At 47.9% G+C, this 23,222-nt stretch overlaps 1 protein-coding gene across 1 annotated transcript; it reads right to left on the bottom strand.

Moving 5' to 3' along the window:
- Positions 1 to 1,742: 1,742 nt before the first annotated feature.
- Positions 1,743 to 20,692, bottom strand: NCF1 (neutrophil cytosolic factor 1). Its single transcript, XM_051991992.1, has 11 exons — positions 20,564 to 20,692; positions 19,332 to 19,412; positions 17,023 to 17,098; positions 15,200 to 15,365; positions 12,611 to 12,666; positions 11,612 to 11,734; positions 10,071 to 10,178; positions 6,119 to 6,236; positions 5,144 to 5,251; positions 4,429 to 4,574; positions 1,743 to 3,452 (listed from the first exon to the last, which is right to left on the bottom strand). Exons 1-11 carry the CDS (start codon positions 20,633 to 20,635, stop codon positions 3,328 to 3,330), a joined length of 1,179 nt encoding a protein of 392 aa, XP_051847952.1. The 5' UTR covers positions 20,636 to 20,692; the 3' UTR covers positions 1,743 to 3,327.
- Between the last annotated feature and the right edge of the window lie 2,530 nt (positions 20,693 to 23,222).

Genomic DNA, 23,222 nt, shown 5'->3' with positions numbered 1-23,222 from the left:
TGGAAAATCCAGCCAGCTTGAGCTGCTGGTAGTGGGGGAAGAGCTGGATGGTCCAGCTAAAGTAGTAGGAGTTTTCTGAAGGTCGATGTTGTAGAGGGACAACAACGAGGCCGGAGCTGAGGAGGCTCCAGGTGGTGACACTTGGAAGTCCGTCCCTCACTCCTAGGGAATACAGGAAGTCAGAGTACCAATTCTGAGAGTGTGGGTGCAAGTCGCCAGTTTTAGTATCAACCTATTGCCCTCAAGACTGAAAAAAATGGTTGAGCAAGTGGGAATAGAAAAAGAAGAGAATAAGCATTTATTGAGCACCCACTGTGTACCAGGCACTGTACTAAGCACTTTCATAAATTTCCTCATTTGATCCTCACATCAACCCCGGAGTTGGATATCTCCAATTCCAATGGATCTCCCATATCCAATGATAATCTCCACTTGACAGTTGGGAAAACTGAAGCAGGCAAACATTAAGTGAGCTACCCACAGTCACACACTTCGTCCATATCTGAGGCTGGATTTGAACTCTCTAACTCCCGGCCCAGTGCACCAATGCTCCTGGGCTCTCAGCCCCCCTAGCTCTAATGCTGTGACTCAAGGATGAATCATTGATCCATCAGAACTCAGCTCAGTCCCTGGTAAAATGAAGGAAATGGATTATACCATTAAGGGGCCTACTAGCTCTAAAGGTCTGTCTCCTAACACTGAGACCAGAAGCAAAACCTGGCCCAGAATACGCGCCCCATGGTCCAGAAAAGCTTCGTTCCTTAGGGAGGCAGCGGAGCTCTGGGTCCTCCTCCACCCATTAGTGTGCATGCTCTTCCAGGACCCACAAACAGTTCCAACGAGACCTGGGGGGCTCTTTTATTGCTGAACGCTCCTTAATGCAGACTCTCTCTGAGCTCCTGGCTCTCCCCCCCCATAAATGACTTCTCGTTAAGTGGTACTGCTCTCCAAAGGATGCTCTCTCCCTCGGAAGTGGCCCTGAGAAGGGGATCCTGGGAGAGCTTCTCACTCGTGTGTCTGCCTGTGCCCCATAAAAAGTCCTGCCTGCTGTTTGCAGATTCAAGGTGGGGAAATGGGGGAGACATACAATGGGGGTAAGAAGATCCTCCCAAAAAACCAGCAGCTGGTGGGGGCTCGTAGCAGCAAGGAGTCCAACAAGCCCCGAGCACAGATGCCAAGTGTGTACCCTGTGAGCTCTCGGGGGCGGAAAGTGTCCCGGTGCTAGTTCCAGCTCTGCTCAAGTCCTTGCGTGACCCGGGGTGCAGGTCCCTGCTCCACCTCCCACCCCCGACCCCCGGGGATTCACTTTCTCAGCCTGTAAAAGCAGGGGATTGGAATAGGTTTGAGCTCTCACAGTCCAGACTAATGGATGGTGCAATCTTACTTAGACAAGCTCTGAGGGCCAGCTCCTGGGAAGTGCTGTCTGGTTTCCTTCTGTTCTGAACAGCTTCTCCCCTTCTTCCTATTTCAAAGGCTCCTAGAGCCAGGGCTGGTAGGGACCTTGGGGCCCATGCAATCCAACTCCCTCATTTTAGGGAAACTGAGGCTCAGAGGGATTACATGACTTGCCTAGAGTCATGCCTAATTTTAATAATGATAAATAATATTTTATATAGCATTTGCAATTGCCAGGCACTGTGGTAAATGCTTTACAACGATCTCATTTGATCTTCATGACCCTGGAAAATGAATGCTATTATCACCCCCCATTTTACAGTTGAGGAAACTAAGCCAGACAAAGATTAATTATAATAAAAACATTTATAAAGACAATGGAAAGATACTGTGCTAAGGGCTTTATAATTATCTTACTTGATGTTCGCTACAATCCTGGGAGCATTGGTGCTATAATTATCACTCCCATCTGACAGATGTGGAAACTGAGGCAAACAGAGGTCAAATGCTTTATCCAGAGTCCACAGCGAGGCTGAGTTCAGGTCATCCTGATGCCAGATGGGGGCTCTAACTACTGCACCCCCCGGCTGCCCCATGTAATAATATGGCAAAGGAAGAAATCCGTTCGGTCACAGGGCCTTGGGAACTGGAAGAGATCTCTGAGGCAGGGGGCACAAGCTACTCGGTTTGTAGATGAGACAGGAAAGTCACCGGGAGGAACCCCCAGCAATCGTGTCAGGGGGTGGAGGAGGAAGCTAACTGCGGGTGGGCTCCTCTTGGAGGAAGGACAGGTCCTTGTGGGGCTCACTCAGGCCAGCTTCCTTCCTGGAAGCAGATCAGCCAGTCCCACTGAGTGCCCCGACACACCCTTACCCTGAGCGAGCAAGGAACTGGGCTGAGGGACTGGGGCCCCCAAAGGGGCCTTCAGTGACTTGTGGAGGGGGAGGCTGAGCAGATTTGGGCAACACCAGTTGGGACCCGCGCCCCTCCCACTGCCGTCGGCTCCAGGGCCTCGGAGACCATCCCGGCCCCCTGTCTCTGGGAGGCTGAGGGGACCGGCCCAAGTGAGAGAGCAACAGAGCCGGGATTTGAACTCAGGTCCGCAGCTCTCCGAGTGGGCACATGTCCGTCCCCCTTCCCGTGCTCCCAGTGAACGGCCCATCGGTCAAACACTCAACATTTGCACACACAGCAAGTCTCACACGAGCAGCCGGATGTGCTCTGGGAGCATCACCGGGAGAGCCGGGGCTGGACAGAGAGCGTCCAGGGCCAGAAGGGACCCCGGGGCCGCCTGGCCCGGTCCCGGGCTTTATGGATCAGGGGCAGTAGGGGCTGGAGACGCCAGAGAAGGCTCTCGAGGTCAGAGTCCCAGGCCGCTTGGAGGCCAGCCTCTCTGCCTCCATGCTGGGGCTTTGGAGGGAGGATGAAGAGCTGCAGAAGCTGAGGGGCAGGGAAGCGAAGGAGGGGCGGCTGCCCAGGCCCCCGGCGTTCTCTGGCTAGCGCAGCTCGAGGAGGAAGTGCCCCTCCGCAGCCCGGCCTTCCGCAAGCCAAGGCCCGGCCACGGCCGGGCGCAAGTGCCCCTGGGCCGGCAGCAGAGGCGGGGCCCTGGGAGTGGCGGGCGGCCCGAGGGCCTACCAGCCTGGCTGTATGGAGGGCCGGCTGCCCAGAGGCGGGGGGCGCGGCCGGCCTCCGAGCAATTCCCAGGGGTCTCACGCGCATGTGCGGAGCGGCGCAGACGGGACGGTGGGGGCAGCGAGCTGCGGGCCCGCGGAGTCCGGGAGGGCTTCCTGGAGGGGGAGGAAGCCCAAGTGGGACCAGGACGGAGGAGGGCATGAGGTCCCGGGGGGCAGCCCGGGGCAGGGGGAGGGGAGAACGGGGCTCGGTGCGCAGAGTCCTCCCGGTCCCGGGCGCGCCCCCGCGCCGGCGCTGAGCTCAGGCCGAGGTCAGGAGCTTCCTCTTGGTGCTTTCACTGCAGCGGTTCAGGATGAGGTCCTGGCTGGGCCGCGGGGGCACGGCGGGCTGCGGCTTCATGGGCGACTTCGGGGGCTCCTCCGGGACTGAGGGTTCCGAGACCCAGACACACGGACGGAGACAGAGAGAGACCGAAAGACACGGAGAAACAGAGACAGAGACGAGAGAGAGACAGAGATAGAGAGACACAGAGACAGAGAGACACCGAAAGACACGGAGAAACAGAGACAGAAAGAGACAGAGACAAGAGACACACAGAGACAAGAGAGAGAGACACAGAGACAGGGAGATGCATCAAATGTCCTGTGGCCTTTGGGAGCCTCTCCTTTTCTCCCTCCCCTTCCCCCACCCCGATCAGGAGGCCCAATGCCCAGTTAACAGACATAGCATCTCTGGGTCCTTTCTTTTCCCTTCCTTCTCCCAGACTCAGGACCCTCTGCCAGGGGGATCCTCCAGCCACGGGAGCTTGTTTGCTGCCAGCAGAGCCCGCCCAGCCCGCCCCTGCCCAAACCTCTTTCTGCCTCCTAGGCTCTTGTCCCGGAGAACAGACTTTTTTGGCCAGGAAGAGCTGATTTACTCTGGGTACTTCACCCTCCTCTAGCCCGGTCCCGGCACACGCAGTGGGTGCTTAATAAATGCCAGTTGATTGGCTGGCCGCTGTTGAGGACTGGAGTCCCCGAAGCGAGGCCGTGGCGGGACCGTCGGGAAGGTCTTTGAGAACCTTCCCCTGTTCGGGCCAACGTCCCCACCCGGCAGCAAACGTTCCCCACGCCCGGAGGGAGCAGAAAGGGGGATGGGGGCAGGGGAGGAGGAAGGAGCACGGAATAGAAGGGGAAGGATGGAGGAAGGGGCCGGAAACGGGGAGAAGGGAGTGGGAAGGGACCGGACCACGGGAAAGGCCTCCTTGCTCAAGCCCGTCCTCTGGCGCTCCTGGGCCTGGGAGAGCATTTGGGCCCTCTGGGACCCCCGGCCTCTGACCTCCGGGCCGTCTCCCAGCAGCAAGGGCCGCGCTCTGTGGCAGGCAGAGCCGCCGGGACCCCCGGGCGGGCGCGGGGCACTCACCGGGCTGGCCATCCCCCTTCTGAGCATTGAGCTGCCTCATCTTTCTCCGCTGCTGAATGAATTTCACGCTGTTTCTCCGGTAGGAGTCTTGGCTGATGCGCTTTCGGGACACCTTGTGCATGCTCTGAGCGTTGCGGATCGAGGACCTGGGGAGGGGGGAGAGGCTGGGGTCAAGCCCACCTCCCCCGGGAAGCCCTCTCGGATTCAGCCCCAGCCCCTGGGGCCCTGGGTTCCCTTCCTCCCTAAGGGCAGGCCCCTCTTTCTTGCCGCAGTGGCAGGTTCATAGCACAGGGGCACAGCGGGAGATCGTCCAGCCCCTTCAGCGTGCCCCCGAGCCCCTCCATCCCTCGCTCGGCCCTTGGGGCGGACCCTTCTGGGGCCCAGAGGAGCCTGGGTGTGGAGGTGGGAGCACCTCCGAGGCCATTTACTCCTCATTCACCAGATAAGGAAACTGAGACCCACAGAAATGGGAGCACTTTCCCAGGGTCACACGGGAACGAAGTGGCGAGTATTTGAAGCCAGGATTTCGGACTCAGCGGGTCAGTGACCTCCCCGGGGCCCTGAGCTATAGGCAGTTTTGCAGGCAGTGACAGTGAGTCAGACTGAGCTCCTGTCTGCCCCCAGGCGGGCACAGTGCCCAGGACAGGTGCCCGATTTCCTGAAAGCTCCTGAGCCTCCCATCGCGTCCCCCGAAGGGTCCCCCGAGGAGTCTCACCTGCGGGGCGGAGCTCCCCGCTTCTTGATGAGGTTCTTGGCTTGCGTGTTGTCCTGCCCAGCCTTCTGCAGGTACATGGACGGGTAGTAGCCGGTGACGTCCCCTTTCCTACAGAAACACGGGCTCGGTGAGATGCCCCTGGGACGGGCAGCATCTCTGGGGAGTGGGAGGTCCTCCCTTTAAATGGAGGCAGGGTCTGATTCTGCTGCTTTAACGGCTAAGAAAGCTGAGGACCAGAGAGATGGAGAACTTGCCCAAAGTCACAGCCCGTGAGGGACAGAGCCATAGAATGGGGGAGCTGGAGGCAATCCTACCCCTGGAATTTAAGGGGCCTCGGAGGACACCTGCGCCAACCCCCTCACTCCACAAGGAAATGAATGGACTCTCCCTGGGACATACAGAGGAGAGATTCGAACTCAGGTCTTCTGAATCCAGAGCAACTATTCAATTGCTCCCTTATAGAAAGAAAGTGACTTGCCTAAGATCTCACAGTGAATTATTGGTGGAAATCAGAACCGAGGTCTCCTGACACCCAATTGGGTCCAGGTTTCTGTAAATCCCCAGTGCCTCGTACTGCGCCCGACACATAGTAGGCACTTAATAAATGCTGCTTGGTTGATTGGCTCAGAGGATCCTAGATTTAGAGCTAGAAGGGACCACTGACTCTGGCTCCCTTGTGTTAGAGAGAAGAGACTAAGTACAATGGCTTTCCCAAGGTCAAACAGCCAGTGAATAGAGGAAACAGGATTAGAACTAAGCCCCTCCTCCAAGCCAGCACTCGTCCAGCTTCCTAGCCGGCTGACTGATGAATTGGTTGGTTGAGTCCGTGTCGTGCTGTTTTCCAAGTTGGTGACTCCATCCTGAGTCTTTCTCAGGCAAATAACAGCAGTCCGAGTCCCTACCAGTCTTCCCTAAAACGTGGCCCGTTCCCGGCCTCCCTCCCCATTGCTCCCCAGACTGAACCTCTTCTCTTACCTGATGACCCACCAGCCATCCAGAAGTTTGTGGATAACCTCAATGGCTTCCCCTTCCTCCAGTGTCATCTCATCCTCCTCCACTGCAGTATAAGCTTTGATGGTGACATAAGGTTCTCCTGGGAGAGTCACATGGGAGAAAGATTCTGAGGCCCATCCCTCGGTTCTGTTCCAAGAACTTCCCCCCTCCCTTGCCCTGTCCCCAGGCTGACCTGGGGTGATGTGGGTGGTCTTTACCCTCTTGGGAGTCCCTAGTGACATGCTCTCCTTGTCACCTCCTTTCCCCTTTGGGAAGACTTTGTTCTAAGCCCTTTTTTCTTTCTTCCCTTCCTCTCTTAGTCAATCCCACGGCTTTATGAGAGAGACATTGCTGCTCAGTGATAGGTCACTCAACATGGAGTTGAGAAGATGGCTTCCAACCACCATCCAAAATGACCACTCAGGTTCTGATCAAGATGACTGCCCAAGTCATGGCATGTCCAAGACGGCTCCCATATACCTAATCTAGCAAACCTCTATCATTCAAACCCATTCAAATTCTAAAGTTCAAAATGATCAATAAATCCGATGAGTGACTACCACCAGAATTGCCAAAAGATAAGCAGACGCAATAATAACGAGAGTCACCAGTAAAGTCGGGGCTCACACAGGATAGACTCCCAGTGAGGACGGAGATAACCTGAATGGTCTAAAGGCATCAAGAGCTGGGGAGCCCTTGAGAAAGCTCTAGGATGGGAACATTGGAAAGTCCAAAGAACTATAGCAATTCTCTAATGTTAAGCTCAGGTGAACATAGCCAGAGCATAGGGTCTCCAAGGTCTCTGGTGCTTTTAAGATTCTAGAGAGAGCCCTCAACATCCAGTGACTGAGCTTTAGAAATCCAGGAGAGTGTGCCTAGCCCCAAAATATGGAAGAAAGTAAAAGACTCAAGGGAAAGATCAGCAGGAATAGGCGCAGATTCCCAACTTAATTCCTAAAATTGGAGAGATGAATAAATCAAAGAAAACACCATTCTGTGGAAAAATTATTGCAAATGTATAGACTTTCCTCAGAGTGAATAACCCTATAATCAAAAAGAAAAAATAGATTTCCCACAAGGATTATATAGCTACTTAGAAGAAGTGAAGGAATAGATTTTTTTTAATGAAATGAAAGCTCTTGAAGAAAGAATTGGAAAGTGAATCAATAGGTTAGAAGAGAAAGTGATAAACTTTATCCAGGAAATGCAATCTGTAAAAACTAGAAGAGACAAAACAGAAATCAGTGATTCCATGAGATAGTAAGAAATATTAGAACAATATCATAAAATTAAAAAATAAAATAGAGATATCTAATGTCAAAATTGACCTGGAAAATAGGTCGAGAAGGGGAATATTGAGAATCATTACAATCTCTGAAAATTATGATATAAAAAAAAAGCCTGAACACCATATTTCAATAAATTATTTTATTAGAATCACAGGGCAATGTAAGGAAATAAAGAATCTACCTCATTTCCTAAAAGAAAAGTCCCAGGAATATCAAAATCCAGAATTCCCATGAAAGCAAAACAAAACAAGGCCTTAAAAAAAAAATTCTGTTCACGTGCCAAAGAACCAGAGTCAGGATTACACAAGTCCTGACAGCTTCTACCATGAAAGAAAAGAGATCTTGTAATACAATATTTCAAAAGATGAAAGAAAGAAGTTTATAATCACAAATAATTTACTCTGCTAAGATAAATATCTTAGCATAGAGGAAGGGGGAAAATGAATCTTAATGAAATAGAGGGCTTTCAAGTATTTCTGATGAAAAGACTAGAGCTCAGAAATTTTGAAATACAAACACAAGAATCTGAAGACAGCTAGAAAGGTAAGTTTGTGTGAGGAATTGGAAATATATATGATGATAGGGTGCTAACATTCTAATAGGAGGAAAAAAAGTGTCCCTTCAGAACTTTCTTCAAGAGTATTAAAGGAGTTAATTAAGAAAAAACAGAAATCCTGGAGGGAGGGAGGGAGATTAATTTTGTCCCAAGAGTTTTAAAGGGTAAAAGAGAAGGAAAAAAAGAGAGAACTACTCTGATGTAGAAAGGTGGGGAAAGAAGAGCAGAACTTAGTTATTTCTCATAATTAGGGCACAAGCGAAGAAGATTATACAAACATAGAGGGAGGAGTTGGAAGAGTTATCTGAAGGAGACAAAAGTCGTTTGAATGCATACAACAGTTTGGTACAAACATAAACCAAACTCAACAGGGGGAACTATGGAAATAGGGAGGAAGGGAATGGTTAGGAGAGAAAATAATACTGGGGAGGGAATAGTGACAAATGAAATGAATGTGTTGATCCCCCCCAAAAAAGATTAAAATGGGGGGAAGGACTAAAAATCTAAGAGTGCCTTAGACAATACCTGAACAAATTGTCATGTATGAATATAGCATAATATTATATCACACTGGAAGAACTGACAAAAGAGATAATTTCAGAGAACCAGTTACTTTGAAGTGATGCAGAGTGAAGTGAGAACATAGAGAACAGTTCATTTAAAAATAGAAACACTGCAAAAATACCATCTTTTGAAAGACTTAAGAATTCTGATCAATTCAATGACCAACCATATCTTCAAGAGAACAGTGACATAGGATGGCACCTATTTCCTGACAAAGTGAGATATAAGATGTATAAAAAGACCTTAAACTTTGCCACTGGATGGATTTGTTTTGCTGGACTAGGTTTATTTGTCACAAGAGATTTTTTTTCCCCTTTCTCTCTCTTGGTTCTTAATTGGAAGAGCTAGGATTAGGGGAAAGGCAAGTTAGTAATAATGATGTCTTAAAAGAGACGTTGTAACTTTTTTTTTAACTGTAGAGAAGAGAATAAAAAAGAATTCAGAAGGAAGTTTTTTAAAAGTAAGATATAGAATGTATTAAACACCATTGTTAAAAAGCAGGAAATATGAAATGGAGATTTATGGTTTCATATAGATCTTTGTTTCTGCTATGTATAGGGAAATATTCTAAATTTTTTTGGTGTTTAAGTTCAGATTTTTTTTTTAATTCACAGAGGGAAGGCAAAGGGAAACAGACAAGTAGGATAGTTTTGAAAGTTACATGTTATATTCTTGGGGAGAAAAACCAGATGAATGTGATGGGAATCTTTGTTTTCATGGATAATCTCTTTCTGGTCTATTCTATACATGGAAATTCTCCCTTTTTTCATCATTGTTGACTTCAGAATTTAATTTTTTTAAACCCAGGTTCAAATTTTTATCTCCTCTTACATAAGCAACGTTGGGGGCCCTCAGGAACCATCTTTGTCTCTTGCCCCATAGATCACAAGATTGTAGAACTAGAAGGAACCTAAGTAATCATCTATAGATGAGGCAAGTGAGACCCAGAGAAGGGAAGTCACTTGCTTAAGATCACACAGCTCACAAGTAGCAGAACCAGAGTAGACCATGGCTCCTCCAAATCCAGATCTAGTGTTCTTGTCACTATGGCTCATTGCCTCATTCCAGTTGGAACAGAATTCTGGCTAAGGGCTCAGTGATTTTATTGAATGATTGGATAAATTCATGAATAGATGAATGGATGGATGGATGAGTAAATGAGTGGATGGGTGGATAGATGGATGGATGAGTAAATGAGTGGATGGATGGATAGATGAGTAAATGAGTAGATGGATGGGTGGATGAATGAATAAATGAGTAGATGGATGGATGAGTAAATGAGTGGATGGATGGATGGATGAGTAAATGAGTAGATGGATGAGTGGATGGATGAGTAAATGAGTGGATGGATGGGTGGATGAATGATCCAGTCCCTCTGGAGAAAAATCACCGACTAGGAAGAAATTATTCTCCTCTCTTGAGCCTGCTGTATCCTGTCTTGTTTGGACTGAGGTGGACCTTGTCACAGAAGATCCTCATTCCAAAGCAAGGGCAGGGATGAGTTTGTTAGGGGAAGGGGAGGTACCTTCATAATTGGGTTCCTGTTCTTCAGACTCATCTGGACTGTCTATAGGCTCCAGGAAAGAAGCTGGTACCCAGCCACGTTTGTCCTTGGTTTGACAAAACCACCAACCTGTGCCACAAATGCAACGTGAGGGCCATGAGCCTCCCTGGGCACCCACAGGGATGCCCAAACAGACAACATGCCCCTGGAGACAGGCATTCAATTATCCAGCACATGTTAATTGAGGGTTTCCAATAGGGCCTGTGCTAGACACTAAGCCACAGGTCCACCGTTCATTCACAAGTGAGTGCAGAAAAACACGAGCACAGAGACACATACAGACCCCTGATTTCACACTCTCTTCCAAGACTTTTTCCCAAAAGCACAATCCCTACACAACTGCAAATCCGAACTCTCCCCTCCCAACATGCATAGATTGAGAGGTTATCATGGAACTGATCTTGCTATATAAATGTAATGTAAACACATAAATATGCCCTTGGTTATTTGTGATAATAAATTTGTGAAAATAAAAATGGAAAATAAACAATAAATAGAACAACTAGCATTTATGTAGCAATTTCTAGTTTGCAAAAAGCTTTACAAATTATTTTATCCTCACCACAATCTTGGTTTGGCCTGGGAGGCAGATGCTATTATTATTCCTATTTTTTAGATGAGGAAAACTGAGGCACAGAAAGGCTAAGTGACTTGTACAGTATCACACAGCTTGTAAGCATCTAACCACTGTATCACATGGCTGCCAACATATCATCTTCATTATCAAATAACTCACGATTCTATAGAGCTTCACAATAATGCTGTGAGATAAGTTGTGCAATTACTCATATTCCCATTTCACAGATATGGAGAGTGAAGCTAAGAAATCAAATGCCTTAATCACACAGCTAATAAGTGTCAACATGATTTGAACCCAGATCCCAACTCCAGTCCAGAGTTTTGTCGGGTTTTTTACTGCCACATTTCTCTGTACTCCTCTAAAATGGGAATCATAACATCCACCTACCTCAAAGGGTTGTTGTGAGAATCAAATGAGATCATATTTGTAAAGCTCTTACCATAATCCCTAGAACATAGTAGGTGCTTAATAAATGCTTGTTCTTTTCTTCTCCCTTCCCTCCCAGAGACACATGGATAGACATACATGCATGTGTGTCAGCCACATATAGACATACACAAACATTAAGATCATCCAAACTCTTGTTCTTCCCTTTTCCTCCTTCATCCTCAATCCCCAAAGCCTCCCAGACCAAGCCCCCATACTTCCTCAATTTGGGGGGAAACAAATTAGAGCTCATTCCTATATATCCCCATCCCAATCCCCACCACCCTTGGACCCACAACTCCAAACCAAAAATAAAAGCATTTAATGATCGATCAGATTCTTTGACGAGTCACCAAAGGATCTTGGAGAAACCAGGAAAAAAGGGGCGCTCAGGCTGGTTGTCCCAGGCCGGGCTGGGGGGATGGGGAGGCGAGAGGGGGAAGGAAAGAGGAAGGAAGAAGAAAGAGGAAGGAAGGAGGGGAGAGAGGGGACTGACCACTTTGCCCTTTCTCCACCACATCCACCAGCTCCCCCGACTTCAGGATCATCTCCGTATTGGAGTTCTTCTCATAGTCGGCAATGGCCCTGTAGGTCTGCAAGATGATGGGGCCGGTGATGTCTGCAGACAATAGAGAGGAGAGCTGAGTAGGGGGAGCGAGAGCGGGGTTTTCCTGTGCACCCCTCCTTCCTTACAGCTCTCCCTCCACTCACAGAATCAGAAAGAGGAACAGAGATCACTGACCCCGCAGGAAGGCCCTAACATCTCATCTAGCAGGTTTTCTTAAGCTGGGGCCCCTGATCTAGTTGGGGGTTTTGTTTTTAATATTTGGGTGACTCTATTTTGTTTCCTTGGGAATGCTGGGTTCTGCAAATATTATTCTGAGACGAGGATCTGTCCACACCAAAAAGGTGAGGAGCGCCGGAATTCTGGTCCAGCTCCCTAATTTTACTGAGCAAGAAACAGGTTCAGAGAGCTTTCAGAGAGGCAAATGGCAGAGGCAGGATTTGAGTCCATAGTCTCTCTTTCCAGTGGTTATTCCAGAAATGCTCCAAAGCTTTCCAGAAACTCAGACTCAACGTCAGACAAGACCTTCCGGTGGCTCAATTTCTTTCCATTTCATCCTCCATAAAACAGCAGAGGACAGAAGTGAAGGGGGGAAAGGGAGGTGAACTAAACACTTTCTATGGCCCCTTCTAGTCTGACATAACCACAACTCTATAATCCTCCTGAAACCTCAATTTCCTCTTGGGCAACACAAGGACAGAGGCAGCTTCCAGGATTCTCTCTCCCTCAGAATGAATGCTCCTAAGAAGTTCTGGAGTTCATTCAGCGCATCCTTTGGGAGCTAGAGCTACACGGAACCCCAAGCCAAATGCCCATTCCTGACAGGAAGCTCTCCCCAGCTGGAGTCCTGATGGCTTCCTCAGGGATGAGGCTTCTGAGATCCCCTCCCTGACATTCCCGGGGTCCCCCCGAGACGCTGGCATCTCTCACCGGAAGCGTTGCTCCTGGGATCTTTGGGCATCAGGAAGGTCTCCGGCTTCTTCGCCCTGCAAGGAAGAGAAACAGGATCCTGTCTCGTGCCCTCTTCACAGGCCTACCTCCCCCCATCCACTATGGCCAGAAGTTCTTCTGGGAAAGCTTCCAGCTGCTCAGAGCTACAAGGACTGGAGAATATCATGGCTCTTGTATCAGCTGAAGCCCATGGAACCCTTCTCCAAATCAAGTTTTTAAATGCGTCCAGGAAAATGCATCAGGACAGCCACATGCTCTAGAGCTCTAGAGTCAGGAGGACCTGAATTCAAATACAGCTTCAGACACTTACTAGCTGTGGGATTGTGGGCAAGTCACTTAACTGATTGTGATAATGAAACAAAGAGAAAGGAGAGAGAGAGAGAGAGAGAGAGAGAGAGAGAGAGAGAGAGAGAAGAGAGAAGAGAAGAGAAGAGAAGAGAAGAGAAGAGAAGAGAAGAGAAGAGAAGAGAAGAGAAGAGAAGAGAGAAGAGAGAAGAGAAGAAAGGGAGAGAGGGAAAGAAAAGAAAGAAAGTAGAGAAAGAAAGGAAGAGAGAAAGGAAGGAAGGAAGGAAGGAAGGACATGTGTCATTATTTGTAATTGACATTATGAAGACATGTAAAAAACAAATTCACAGATCTCAAATTAAGAACCCCATCTCTAGATTTGCTTATTGCTCCTTATGAGATATTTTTAAAATAAAATTTTATGAGAATCGTTTGGTTTTATATCACCTATGTTTTCATGACCCCATTTGGATTTTTTCCTGGCAAAGATGATGGAGTAGTTTGCCATTTCCTTTTCCAGCTCATTTTATAGATGAGAAAACTGAGGCAAACAGGATTAAATGACACATCCAGGTCACAGCTGGTAAGCATCTAAAGCTAGATTTGAATTCAGGTCCTTCAGACTCCAGGCCCATGGTGCCGCTTAGCTGCCCAAAATTTCTACAGTGCTTACTATTTGCCAGACACTGTTTATCTTATTGAAAAATGAGATCTATTTTAAGAGAGAGAACTGATCGTCTCAAGTTCAGATTGAAATATAATATGTTCATTTTCTTGATTTTATCTTACTTTTTTGCAGCATGGCTAATACAGAAACATTTCTGCATGATTCCACATGTATAATTGATATCACATTGCTTGTCTCCTCAATGGGGGCGGAATCACTTGGAGGGAGGGGGAGAACTTGGAGTTCAATTTTAAAATATGCTAACAAGTATAACTTATCAGATTGTTTGCCGTCTCGAGGAGCAAGGAGGGCAGGGAGGGTGACAAATTTGGAACTCAAAACCACAAAAAAGGAACCTCAAAAATTATCTTTACCCGTAATTGGAAAAAAACAAAATACTAGTAAAAGTTTTAAAAGAATACTAAAAATAAATGAGTAAAAATATTGTTTCTAAAAAAAAAAAGCATTATCTCATTTGATCCTCACAATGACCCAGGGAGAAAGGTGTTATTATAATCCCCATTTTACAGATGAGGAAACAGAGACAAATAGAGGTTATGTGACTTGCAGTTTTGTCAGTTACTTGTCCAGAATCACATAGCTTGAATGTAGAAGAGGTAGATGTTTAATCTGGTTCCCAGACCAGCTCTTTAGCCACTAAAATATACTGCTTCTCAATATAACAAGGAATTTTCCTTTCTTTGGGGGGAGAAGTGACTTGCCCAGGGTCACACAGCTGGCAACCATCTGAGACAGGATTTGAACTTGGGTCCTCCTGACTCCAGAATCAGTGCTCTATCCTTTGCACCACCTAGTTGCCCTTAGCACTGTTTTTTTTATTAATAATATTCTATTTTTTCCAATTACAGGCAAATATAATTTTCAACATTTTTGTGAGATTTTGAGTTTCAAATTTTTCTCTCTCCCTTCTTTACTCCTCCCTCCCAAGACAGTGAACAATCTGATATAGGTTATACATAGATAATCCTATTAAACCTATTTCCACACTAGTCGTATTTTGAAAGAAGAATCAGAACAAAAGAGAAAAACCACGAGAAAGAAAAAACAAAATTGTGAAAATTCTATTCCCCACTCGGTCCCTGCAGTTTCTCTCTGGGTACAGATGGCTCTCTCCATCCCAAAGCTATTGGGATGCCTTGGATCACTGTATTGCTGAGAAGAGCCATGTCCGTCATATCGTATAATCTCATTCTCTTGGTCCACTCACTTCCCTTAGCATCAGTTCGTAGAAGTCTCTTGGCTCAGCCTGCTCAGCCTTTCTTAGAGAACAATAATATTCCATTATCTTCAGCCATCCCCGATTGATGGGCACCCCCTCAGTTTCCAATATTTTCCCACCACAAAGAGAGCATCTACAAACTTTTGTGCCCACAAAAGAAAAAAAAGGCAGCGATTCTCCGAATCTTATAAATCTTTATCTCCCAGACTCCTGGGATTCACTTCTTTCCCCCTCGTTTCGATCTCTATGGGACCTAACACCAGCTTTTTCATCAACAGCGGGCATGTCGTCTTGGTTGGTGTCCCAGCATCCCACCCTGGTCTTTCATCCCTCCCCCAGTGGGGTGAAGAAGGGACGGCGGACAGCGGTCACTCACTGGTTCTCCGAGGGAAGCTTCAGGTCATCGGGCCTTACTTTGAAGAACTCGAGGACGTGGGAGCAGCGGGAGATCTTGGTGGGCAGGTTCATCAGGGTGTTACAGTATTCGGTCAGCGTGCCCTGGCGGTTCTCTGTGGTCCGCTGCCCGTCGAACCATCGAGGCGCTGGGTGGCCACCAAGAAGAGCAAGCAGAGAGGTCAGTGAGGGAAGATTTGAACATGAAAAGAGCCTGGGGATGGAGGACCCGGGTGCAAATCCAACCTCAGCTGATCACTGCCTGGGTGACCTTGGCTGAGGATTGTATTTTTCTGGGTGTCTGTTTGTTCATTCATAAAGTGAGAGGGTTAAACTAGATGGATTCTGGAGTGCCTTCCAGTCCTGGATTTATAAAGGGAAAGGAACGAGCATTTATATAGCGCCTACTGTGTGCCAGACACTATGCTAAGCAATTTACAAATATTACCTCATTTAATCCTCACAACAACCCTGGGAGGTAGATTCTTATTTTTTTTCCATTTTACAAATGAGGAAGCTGGACAAAGAGAGGTCAGAGGCTTGCTGTGTGGACAGCAGCATTTGAACTTAGGACTTGCTGATTCTAGGTCCAGTGCTCTATCTAACTGCTATCTAACTGAGTCTGTGCTGCTGGTGGTCCTGGGACAAGCCAGGACAGGAGGCATGAGGGAGCCCCAGGAGCCCTTGCCCTGACTTTGCTGCAAACTCAGCTAACGTCCTTCCCGCCTCAAACCCCAGGCCAACAGGTGGAGAAAGTGCTCGCCGAGTTTCCTGCCCTGTGAATACCCAACTCCCCGTGGGTTTTGAGCGGTTTCTGATGCTCTTTTCTCTTCCTCTTTTTGATCCTCACCCAGTCAAGCTTCCAGCTCCAGCCTGAGTGCCACAAACAACAGGTGGGATCCAAGCAGACGGAGAGATGGAGCTGTGATGGGCGATGTTGGGGGCTTGTGAGGGGTGCTATAGGAGGCCGACCAAGGAGGACCATGTATACATAGAGCACCTACTGTGTGCCAGGCATTGTGTTAAGCCAAAAGCCGAAGACACAAGCCATCAAGCCCCTTCCTCTTTCCAATCATCATTGCTGCTGGTACTGAGCTCCCCGGTTCTCTGTGCCTCTGAATTTGGTGGGAATTGAGATTTTAGGCAGAAAAGGATTGCTGGGGACGCCCTTCTCTTCCAGCCTCCCAAGGTAGCTAGCTTGTTCCAAGGAACCCTTGCAAATGTCTAAGAACTTGGCTCAGGCCCCACCAGGGGCAAAGGCTCCCCCAATACATCAGGACTGCAGAGATCAGTGCCAAGAGTTCCCCAGCCCCCCTACCTACTCTACCTCCCTGTCCAAGGGCATGGACACAGCTTGCAGTTGCCTCTTCCTTTTCAGGTGACTGCATGTATATCCCATGTCCTTAATAATAACAGGACCATGGATTTAGAACCAAGAAGGGCTCCGAAGGGCAACTCCAATGCCTTCACACTCATTTTGGCTTTGCCCAAGACCACACAATGAGTAAGAGCCTGACTCCAGATCCAGCGCCCCAACCTGCACCTGGCCAGTCCCTGCAGAGTGCTGTGCATTGTATACAACCATATCCACACACAGGATCCCATTTCATACTCACTGCAATTCAACCACACAGACAGGACAGATAGTAATCACCCATTTTACAGAAGAAGAAAGTCAGAGTTAAAGAAACGATGCTCAGGAGGCAGATATTCTCCCTCCAATCAAGAACCTCCCAAGTTCAAGGGGAGGTGAGAGAAATGCAAAGATTTTACTTCTTTCTATCCCTCACCCCCAGTTGAGCCCACCTGGGAGATGGGGGATGATTCTGTTCTCCGAGCTGATTTGTCCAGATTCAATGGGGAACATTTCTTTTAGCAGTTTCTAAAATGAGAGAAAATAGGAAAAGTCAAGTCACTTCTCCTCTGTTTCCCACATGATGGAGAGAAGTCCACAGCTATTTGCAGCAGCCCTCACCTTTCTCCCATCCATCCTCACCACCTCACATCATCCTCACTCACACTCCATCTCCCCACACATCCATCAGGTGCCAAATTTAGACATTTCTCCTTTTTCAGTGTCCCCCACACCCCACGTCTTCACTCTACTCCAGAGCTCCTATGGTATTTGTAAGTGCTTGATGTGTAGTAAAGACTTTATAATTATTTGTCACTTGACTTTTAGGTATTTAGTGAGTGGTTATTGATGGGTTGATTAATGTAAGCTCCTCAAGGGCAAGAGTTTGTTTCTTTTTTCTTTTTCTTTTCTTTTCTTTCTTTCTTTCTTTTTTCTTTTCTTTTCTTTCTTTCTTTTTTCTTTTCTTTTCTTTATTTTTTCTTTTCTTTTCTTTTCTTTTCTTTTCTTTTTTTTGGCTGGGGCAATTGGGGTTAAGTTTCTTGCCCAGGGTCACACAGCTAGGAAGAGTTTGTTTCATTTTTATCATTGTTATCTCAGGGCCCAATCAGGTACCTGAGAACCTAATGGATGCTTAATAAATGCTTGTTGATTGATTTATTCCTTCAATTCCAAAAACATTTATTAAACACCTATTGTCTACTTGATACTTGAACAAATAACTATAATAGAAAAAAAGGGGGGGAAAGGAGATACAACAGCAAAATAGATGAGCAAGATGCTCAGAGAGAATACAGGAGGAAAAAAATCACTTTTGCTTCAGGGAGAAGTCTCCACAGAGGAATTATGGATCAATCAAATTGCATTTCAATAAGGGAATGTACAGATGGGCATGTGATGGACAGGTAGATAATGCAACTAGATGGTGCCCTCAGAGTCAGAAGGATCTGACTTCAAGTCCAGCCTCAAATATTTATTAGCTGTATAACCCTGGTCAAGTCACTTAATCCTGTTTGCCTCATGATCTGGAGAAGGAAATGACCAACCGCTGCTGTATCTTTGCCAAGAAAACCCCAACTCAGGTTATGGAAAGTTGGACACAACTCAACATATATAGATAAATAGACATAGATATTGATATATACACATACATATATACATATGTATTATTAAAGCTTTTTATTTACAAAATATATGTATGGGTAATTTTTTCAACATTGACCCTTGCAAAGCCTTGTGTTCCAAATTTTCCCCTCCTCCCCACCCCAGATGGCAGATAGTCTAATATAAGTTAAATATGTTCAAATATATCTATATACATATATATATTGAATCATCTTTTTTCATGTCCTCTGCTCTCCTTTTAAAAAATCTTGACTTTGTCTACCCAAAAAGCAAAAAGTAAATAAGTCAAATAAACATTGATGCATAAATAAACCTTCATGAGGATAGCATCCATCCATTTAATGACATTTATATGGTGCCCTGTGCCATAGATAATAATGCTGGGCAAATAGACCCTCCTCATCTCTCTGAAGAGAGGGGAGGTACCACAGCCCTGTGTCTGGTCTGCAACAGCCATTACTGGACCAGTTTCCTCCATTCCCCAGAATGCTTCTTAGATGTCTCTCCCCTGCAGTCAGTCTGCACATGAAAACTTGCCTTTTTTTTTTTTTTTCGGTTTCAAGACAAAGACACTAATAATAGCTGACATTTACATAGGGCCTTGAGATTTGCAAGGCACTTTACGGGTACTATGTGATTTTACCATCACAACTGTTCTGGGAGGCAGGTGCGGTTACTGTCTCCATTTTACTGATGTGAAAACAAAGTTTAAGTGACTTACTCAGAAAGAGCCTGAGAATAGATTGGAATCCGGGTTTCCTGGAATAAGCTCCAGGACACTGTCCATTGGACCACCCAGGAAGGTCAGTCTGCTGACCCTCCAAAATCCGCTCTGGGACTGGTTTGAAAATTGCCTTTATCCTGTGTTTGAGAATAATCTCCTACTATAGATTATCTGCACCAACTTAGTACAGCTTATTTTAAGCTTTTAACAAATGTTTAACATTTGCTCATTTTTTACTCATTTATTCATGTAGAGGTGGGAACAGCCCTTGGTTGACTGGGAGCTGGCTCGTAATGAATCCTCTCAGGCCTGTTTTTTCAGGCAGTGGTCAGACAAGGATGAAGCCCCTTAGGGTCTTTCCTCCTACTTCTGCCTCTTTTCCCTCGCTCCCCACTGACACGGGTTCACACTCACATGGAACTCGTAGATCTCGGTGAACCGGCGGTAGATCACCTTCTCTGAGAGGTCCTGCCATTTCACCAAGAACATGTAGACCTGGAGAAGGGAAAAGGGCGCATCTCATCTTAGTGTCCGGGGGGACCGGCCAGTTGCCAATGAAACAAAGGGTCCACAGACAAGTTCACATCGGGGGGGGGGGGGAGTAGAGGGGGCCATCCAACCCTTCCCTGTAGCTTTCTAGCTCCTTTCTGACAGGGGGACCCCAACCATAAATAGTAGGATCTGAATGTAAGGGGAGGGAGAAGGGGAAAGGAGCCAAGATCATTTTATGGGGCCTCTGGCTGCAGGGTGCTCCAGTGGGCAGAAAGATGAGGGGAAAGAATATTTTATGCTCTCTGGGAGCAGAGGAGGGGAAAGAAGACTAACAGGAAGAAAAAAAATAAAGAAGAAGTGGGGACCCCATTCAGGGAGGCAGAGGTGGGGACGCCATCCAGGGGGGCAGAGGGGGGATGCTGTTCAGGGGGGCAGAAGTGGGGTGTCCAGGTTTCTTTTTTCAGCGGCACCCCCCTGTCCCCTTACTCTGTCCTCCAGACATATAACCCTACCAAGAGCTAGTGAGCTCTTGTCATTGAAGCTTCTTCTACAGCACAAAGGTTGTAGATTCGTAGGATTCAAAGCTGAAGAAACCTTAAAATCTAGTGTAGTTTTAACCCACATTAGAAAAGGAAACTGAGACTCAGGGATGTGAAATGTCTTATCTCAGGTCACACAGTTAGTGATGGAGGTGCGTGACTGGTAATGATTAAACTATTGGCTCTCTTGGGGATTCAATATCTCACTGATTTTGCCCAATTCACTTAAATTCAAGAAATATCCATTTTAAAAAATAATTTTTAAATAAAAATAATTAAGTACCTGCTGAAGGGAAATGGGAAAACTTAAAAAAACAAAGTTGGATGCAGGAGAGTGTGGGCTCTGGGTCGGGGGAACGGGGTTCAAATTCAGCCTCTATACCAATTCCTGCTGTGGGGTTGTAGGAAAGTCACCTCAAATCTCTGGGAAATGGTTAGGTCAGTGGTCCTGGGGATCCTCCCAGTGTTGGAGGGTCTAATGACCCCAGAAAAGGTACCAGAGGTCCTTACGCTCAGGCTTCAGAGGTGAAACTTCAGCTTTGGGTGGGATGGATGATTGCGGGTCCTCCCTCATCAGATCCCGGGGCCCCCTGGGCAGCCCTGGATTGTACTCACGTAATGCTGACTTGGAGAAAAACGCTTCTCAAAGCCCAGGAGGACGATGTGCCTGATGAAGGGGTCCCCCATGACGGCGGTCCCCTCCCCAGCCTGGTCAGGACTCCCTGAGGGTGGAGGGCTGGTGACTGAGCAGTGACTGGACAGGCTCGGGGCACCCCCACAGCCTTTTATATGCTGGAAAAAGAGGAAGCCACAGGCAGAAGTGTCAGTGCTGAACCAGGGGGAAGGGGCCTGGCCCTCAGGGAGGGGCAGGTGCTGGGACGGCCTGGGTTCTTGTTTCACTTTCTCATCATGTCTTCTAGCTCGATTGTTTCTGTTTCTTCTCATTCTAACAACTCTGTATACATGCGCACACATGTGTGTGTGAGGGAAAAAGAGAAGAGAGATGGAGAGAGAAAGAGAGTGAAAGAGAAAGGAGAGAGTGAACAAGAGAGAGAGGGAGGGAGAGATGGAGAGAGAAAGAGAGCGAAAGAGAAAGGGAAAGATGGAGAAAGTGAATGAGAGAGAGAGAGAGATAGAAAGAGAGTGAAAGAGAAAGGAGAGAGTGAACAAGAGAGAGAAGGAGGGAAAGATGGAGAGAGAAAGAGAGTGAAAGAGAAAGGAGAGAGTGAACAAGAGAGAGAAGGAGGGAGAGATGGAGAGAGAAAGAGTGAAAGAGAAAGGGAAAGATGGAGAAAGTGAACGAGAGAGAGAGAGAGAGGGAGAGATAGAAAGAGAGGGAGGGAAGGAGAAATGGAGAGAGAGAGAGATAGGAAGAAAAGGGGACAGGGAAGGAGAGATAGACAAGGACTTAGAGAAAGGAAAGGAAAAATGAGGAAAGAGAAAGAGAGAGAAAGAAATAGCAAGAGGTAGGTAGAGACAGAGAGAGACATAGAAAGAGAGGGACAGAGAGAGACAGAGAGAGGGAGAGACAGAGACAGAGAGACATACAGTGAGAGAGAAATCAAGAAAGAAGAAGGAAAAATTAGGGGAAAATACAAAGAGAAAAAAGAAGGAAGGGAGGAAAAATGGAGAAAAAGAAAAAGAGTGAGAGAAAGAGAAGGGGAAGGGAGAGGTAGAGAGGAAAAGAGAGATATAGGGAGAGACAAAAATATTGGAAAAGAGAGATAATTATACAGAGACAAAAAGAGAGAAAGTGAAAAGAAGGGAGAGGTGGAGACAAAGAGACAGGAAGAAGGAGAAATGAAAAGAGGAAAAAAGAAATAGAGAGAGGAGTAGAGAGAAAGAGGGACAGAAGAGCGATCTTCAATGTCTGGATGTCCCTGTGTGGCACATGGGGTGGAAAGTGGCCCCTTGCCCTTCTCTATTTTTTCATTGCTACCCACCCCAGGTCTCATGCCCCCACCTTGGGCTGTGAGAACATTGGTGGGCCAGAAAGCCAGGGCTGGAAGGGACCCCAGGGTGGTCTCCTGGGTGAGGACCCGAGTCCTGGAGAGTGATGGGCCCAAAACCACACTGAAGGGAGATTTGGACCTTGTGTGGGGCCTTCGCCAAGGATCCTTCATAATCGGCAGGTGCTATGCGAGGGGCCTTTGGATGCCGCCTTTCGGCTCCGGAGGAGTGGGAGTTTGGTGGGGGAGCCAAAGCCATTCAGAGCCTCCCCTTCTGGCCTCCTGAGCTCTTGGCTCCCCGGGTGGGAGTGGGGAGCTCTTGGCCTCTGAGCTTCAGCCCCACAGCGACAAGGAAGCAGGGGGCTGGAGGAGGGGGCTTGGGGCACCAGGCCGAGGGGCCCAGCTCCAGGGCCCAGGCTCCCGCCAGCCCAAGGCTCAGAGCTGCAGCCACAAGGGCCTTGATTGTACTTGGCTCAGCTCATGAGACCTTCACCCTCAGCCCAGGCTGGGTTCTTTCTGGGACTCAAAGCCAGACGTTCGCAGCCCCCAGGGAAGCAGCCGGGCTTGTGGTGAAGACACTGGGGCAATGGGGAAGCCCAGTGGGCCAGCTGGAGCCCCTGACTCCGGCCTTGCTCCATTAGCCAACCCCAAGGGGATTTCCTCATCTTACATAAGCCTCCTCCTCCCTTCCTTCCTGCTCTGCTCCATCTCTAGGCCTTTGTTAATGTATGAGCCAGATGAGGAGACCCGGCCATAACTTCATGGCCCCCTCTCTTTTTAAGCCCAAGGGGTCCTGCTGGGGCCCCCAGAGCCGCCCTTCAAAGACTGGAGGCTCTTTCCAAAAGCTTTTCTATCCTCCAAGCTTGGAGCTTTGTAGCCCCTGAGCGATGGCTCGGAGAAGAGCGATCCAGCCTCCAGCCATGAAATAAGGGCACGGCTCCTTGACAAGATCAGGCTCGCTTCTTACATTGGGGTGTCCGTGAAAGCTCCGGGAACTAGGATCTCTCATGTCCCGGGTGTGTGTGTGAGTCCTAGGAGCAGCCCGGGCTTGGGCCCACCATCCCAGCTGGCCCCAGGGGGTCACCGCAGACACAGGGCTGGGCACGGCGTCCCTTCCAAGGGCCCACGTGCACGCCGACTGCAGTCGGACAAATAGTCTGTCAGGCCCTTGTCATGCTGTTACCCACACGGGGATGAACAAGATGTAAATTCACTGAAAAGCATCACAGGGGGTTAGGGCGGCAATCAGTGGGTACCAGTAGGACCTCCGCCCTTGTGCTGTAGGGAGAAAAAGGCTTCGCACAATCTTTTCTATCTCAAAAATA

This window comes from Antechinus flavipes, chromosome 4, assembly GCF_016432865.1.
Source record: "Antechinus flavipes isolate AdamAnt ecotype Samford, QLD, Australia chromosome 4, AdamAnt_v2, whole genome shotgun sequence".
NCBI classification, from domain to species: Eukaryota; Metazoa; Chordata; class Mammalia; order Dasyuromorphia; family Dasyuridae; genus Antechinus; species Antechinus flavipes.
Note: the sequence above shows the minus strand (reverse complement) of the source record. Positions and strands in the feature narration are given on the sequence as shown.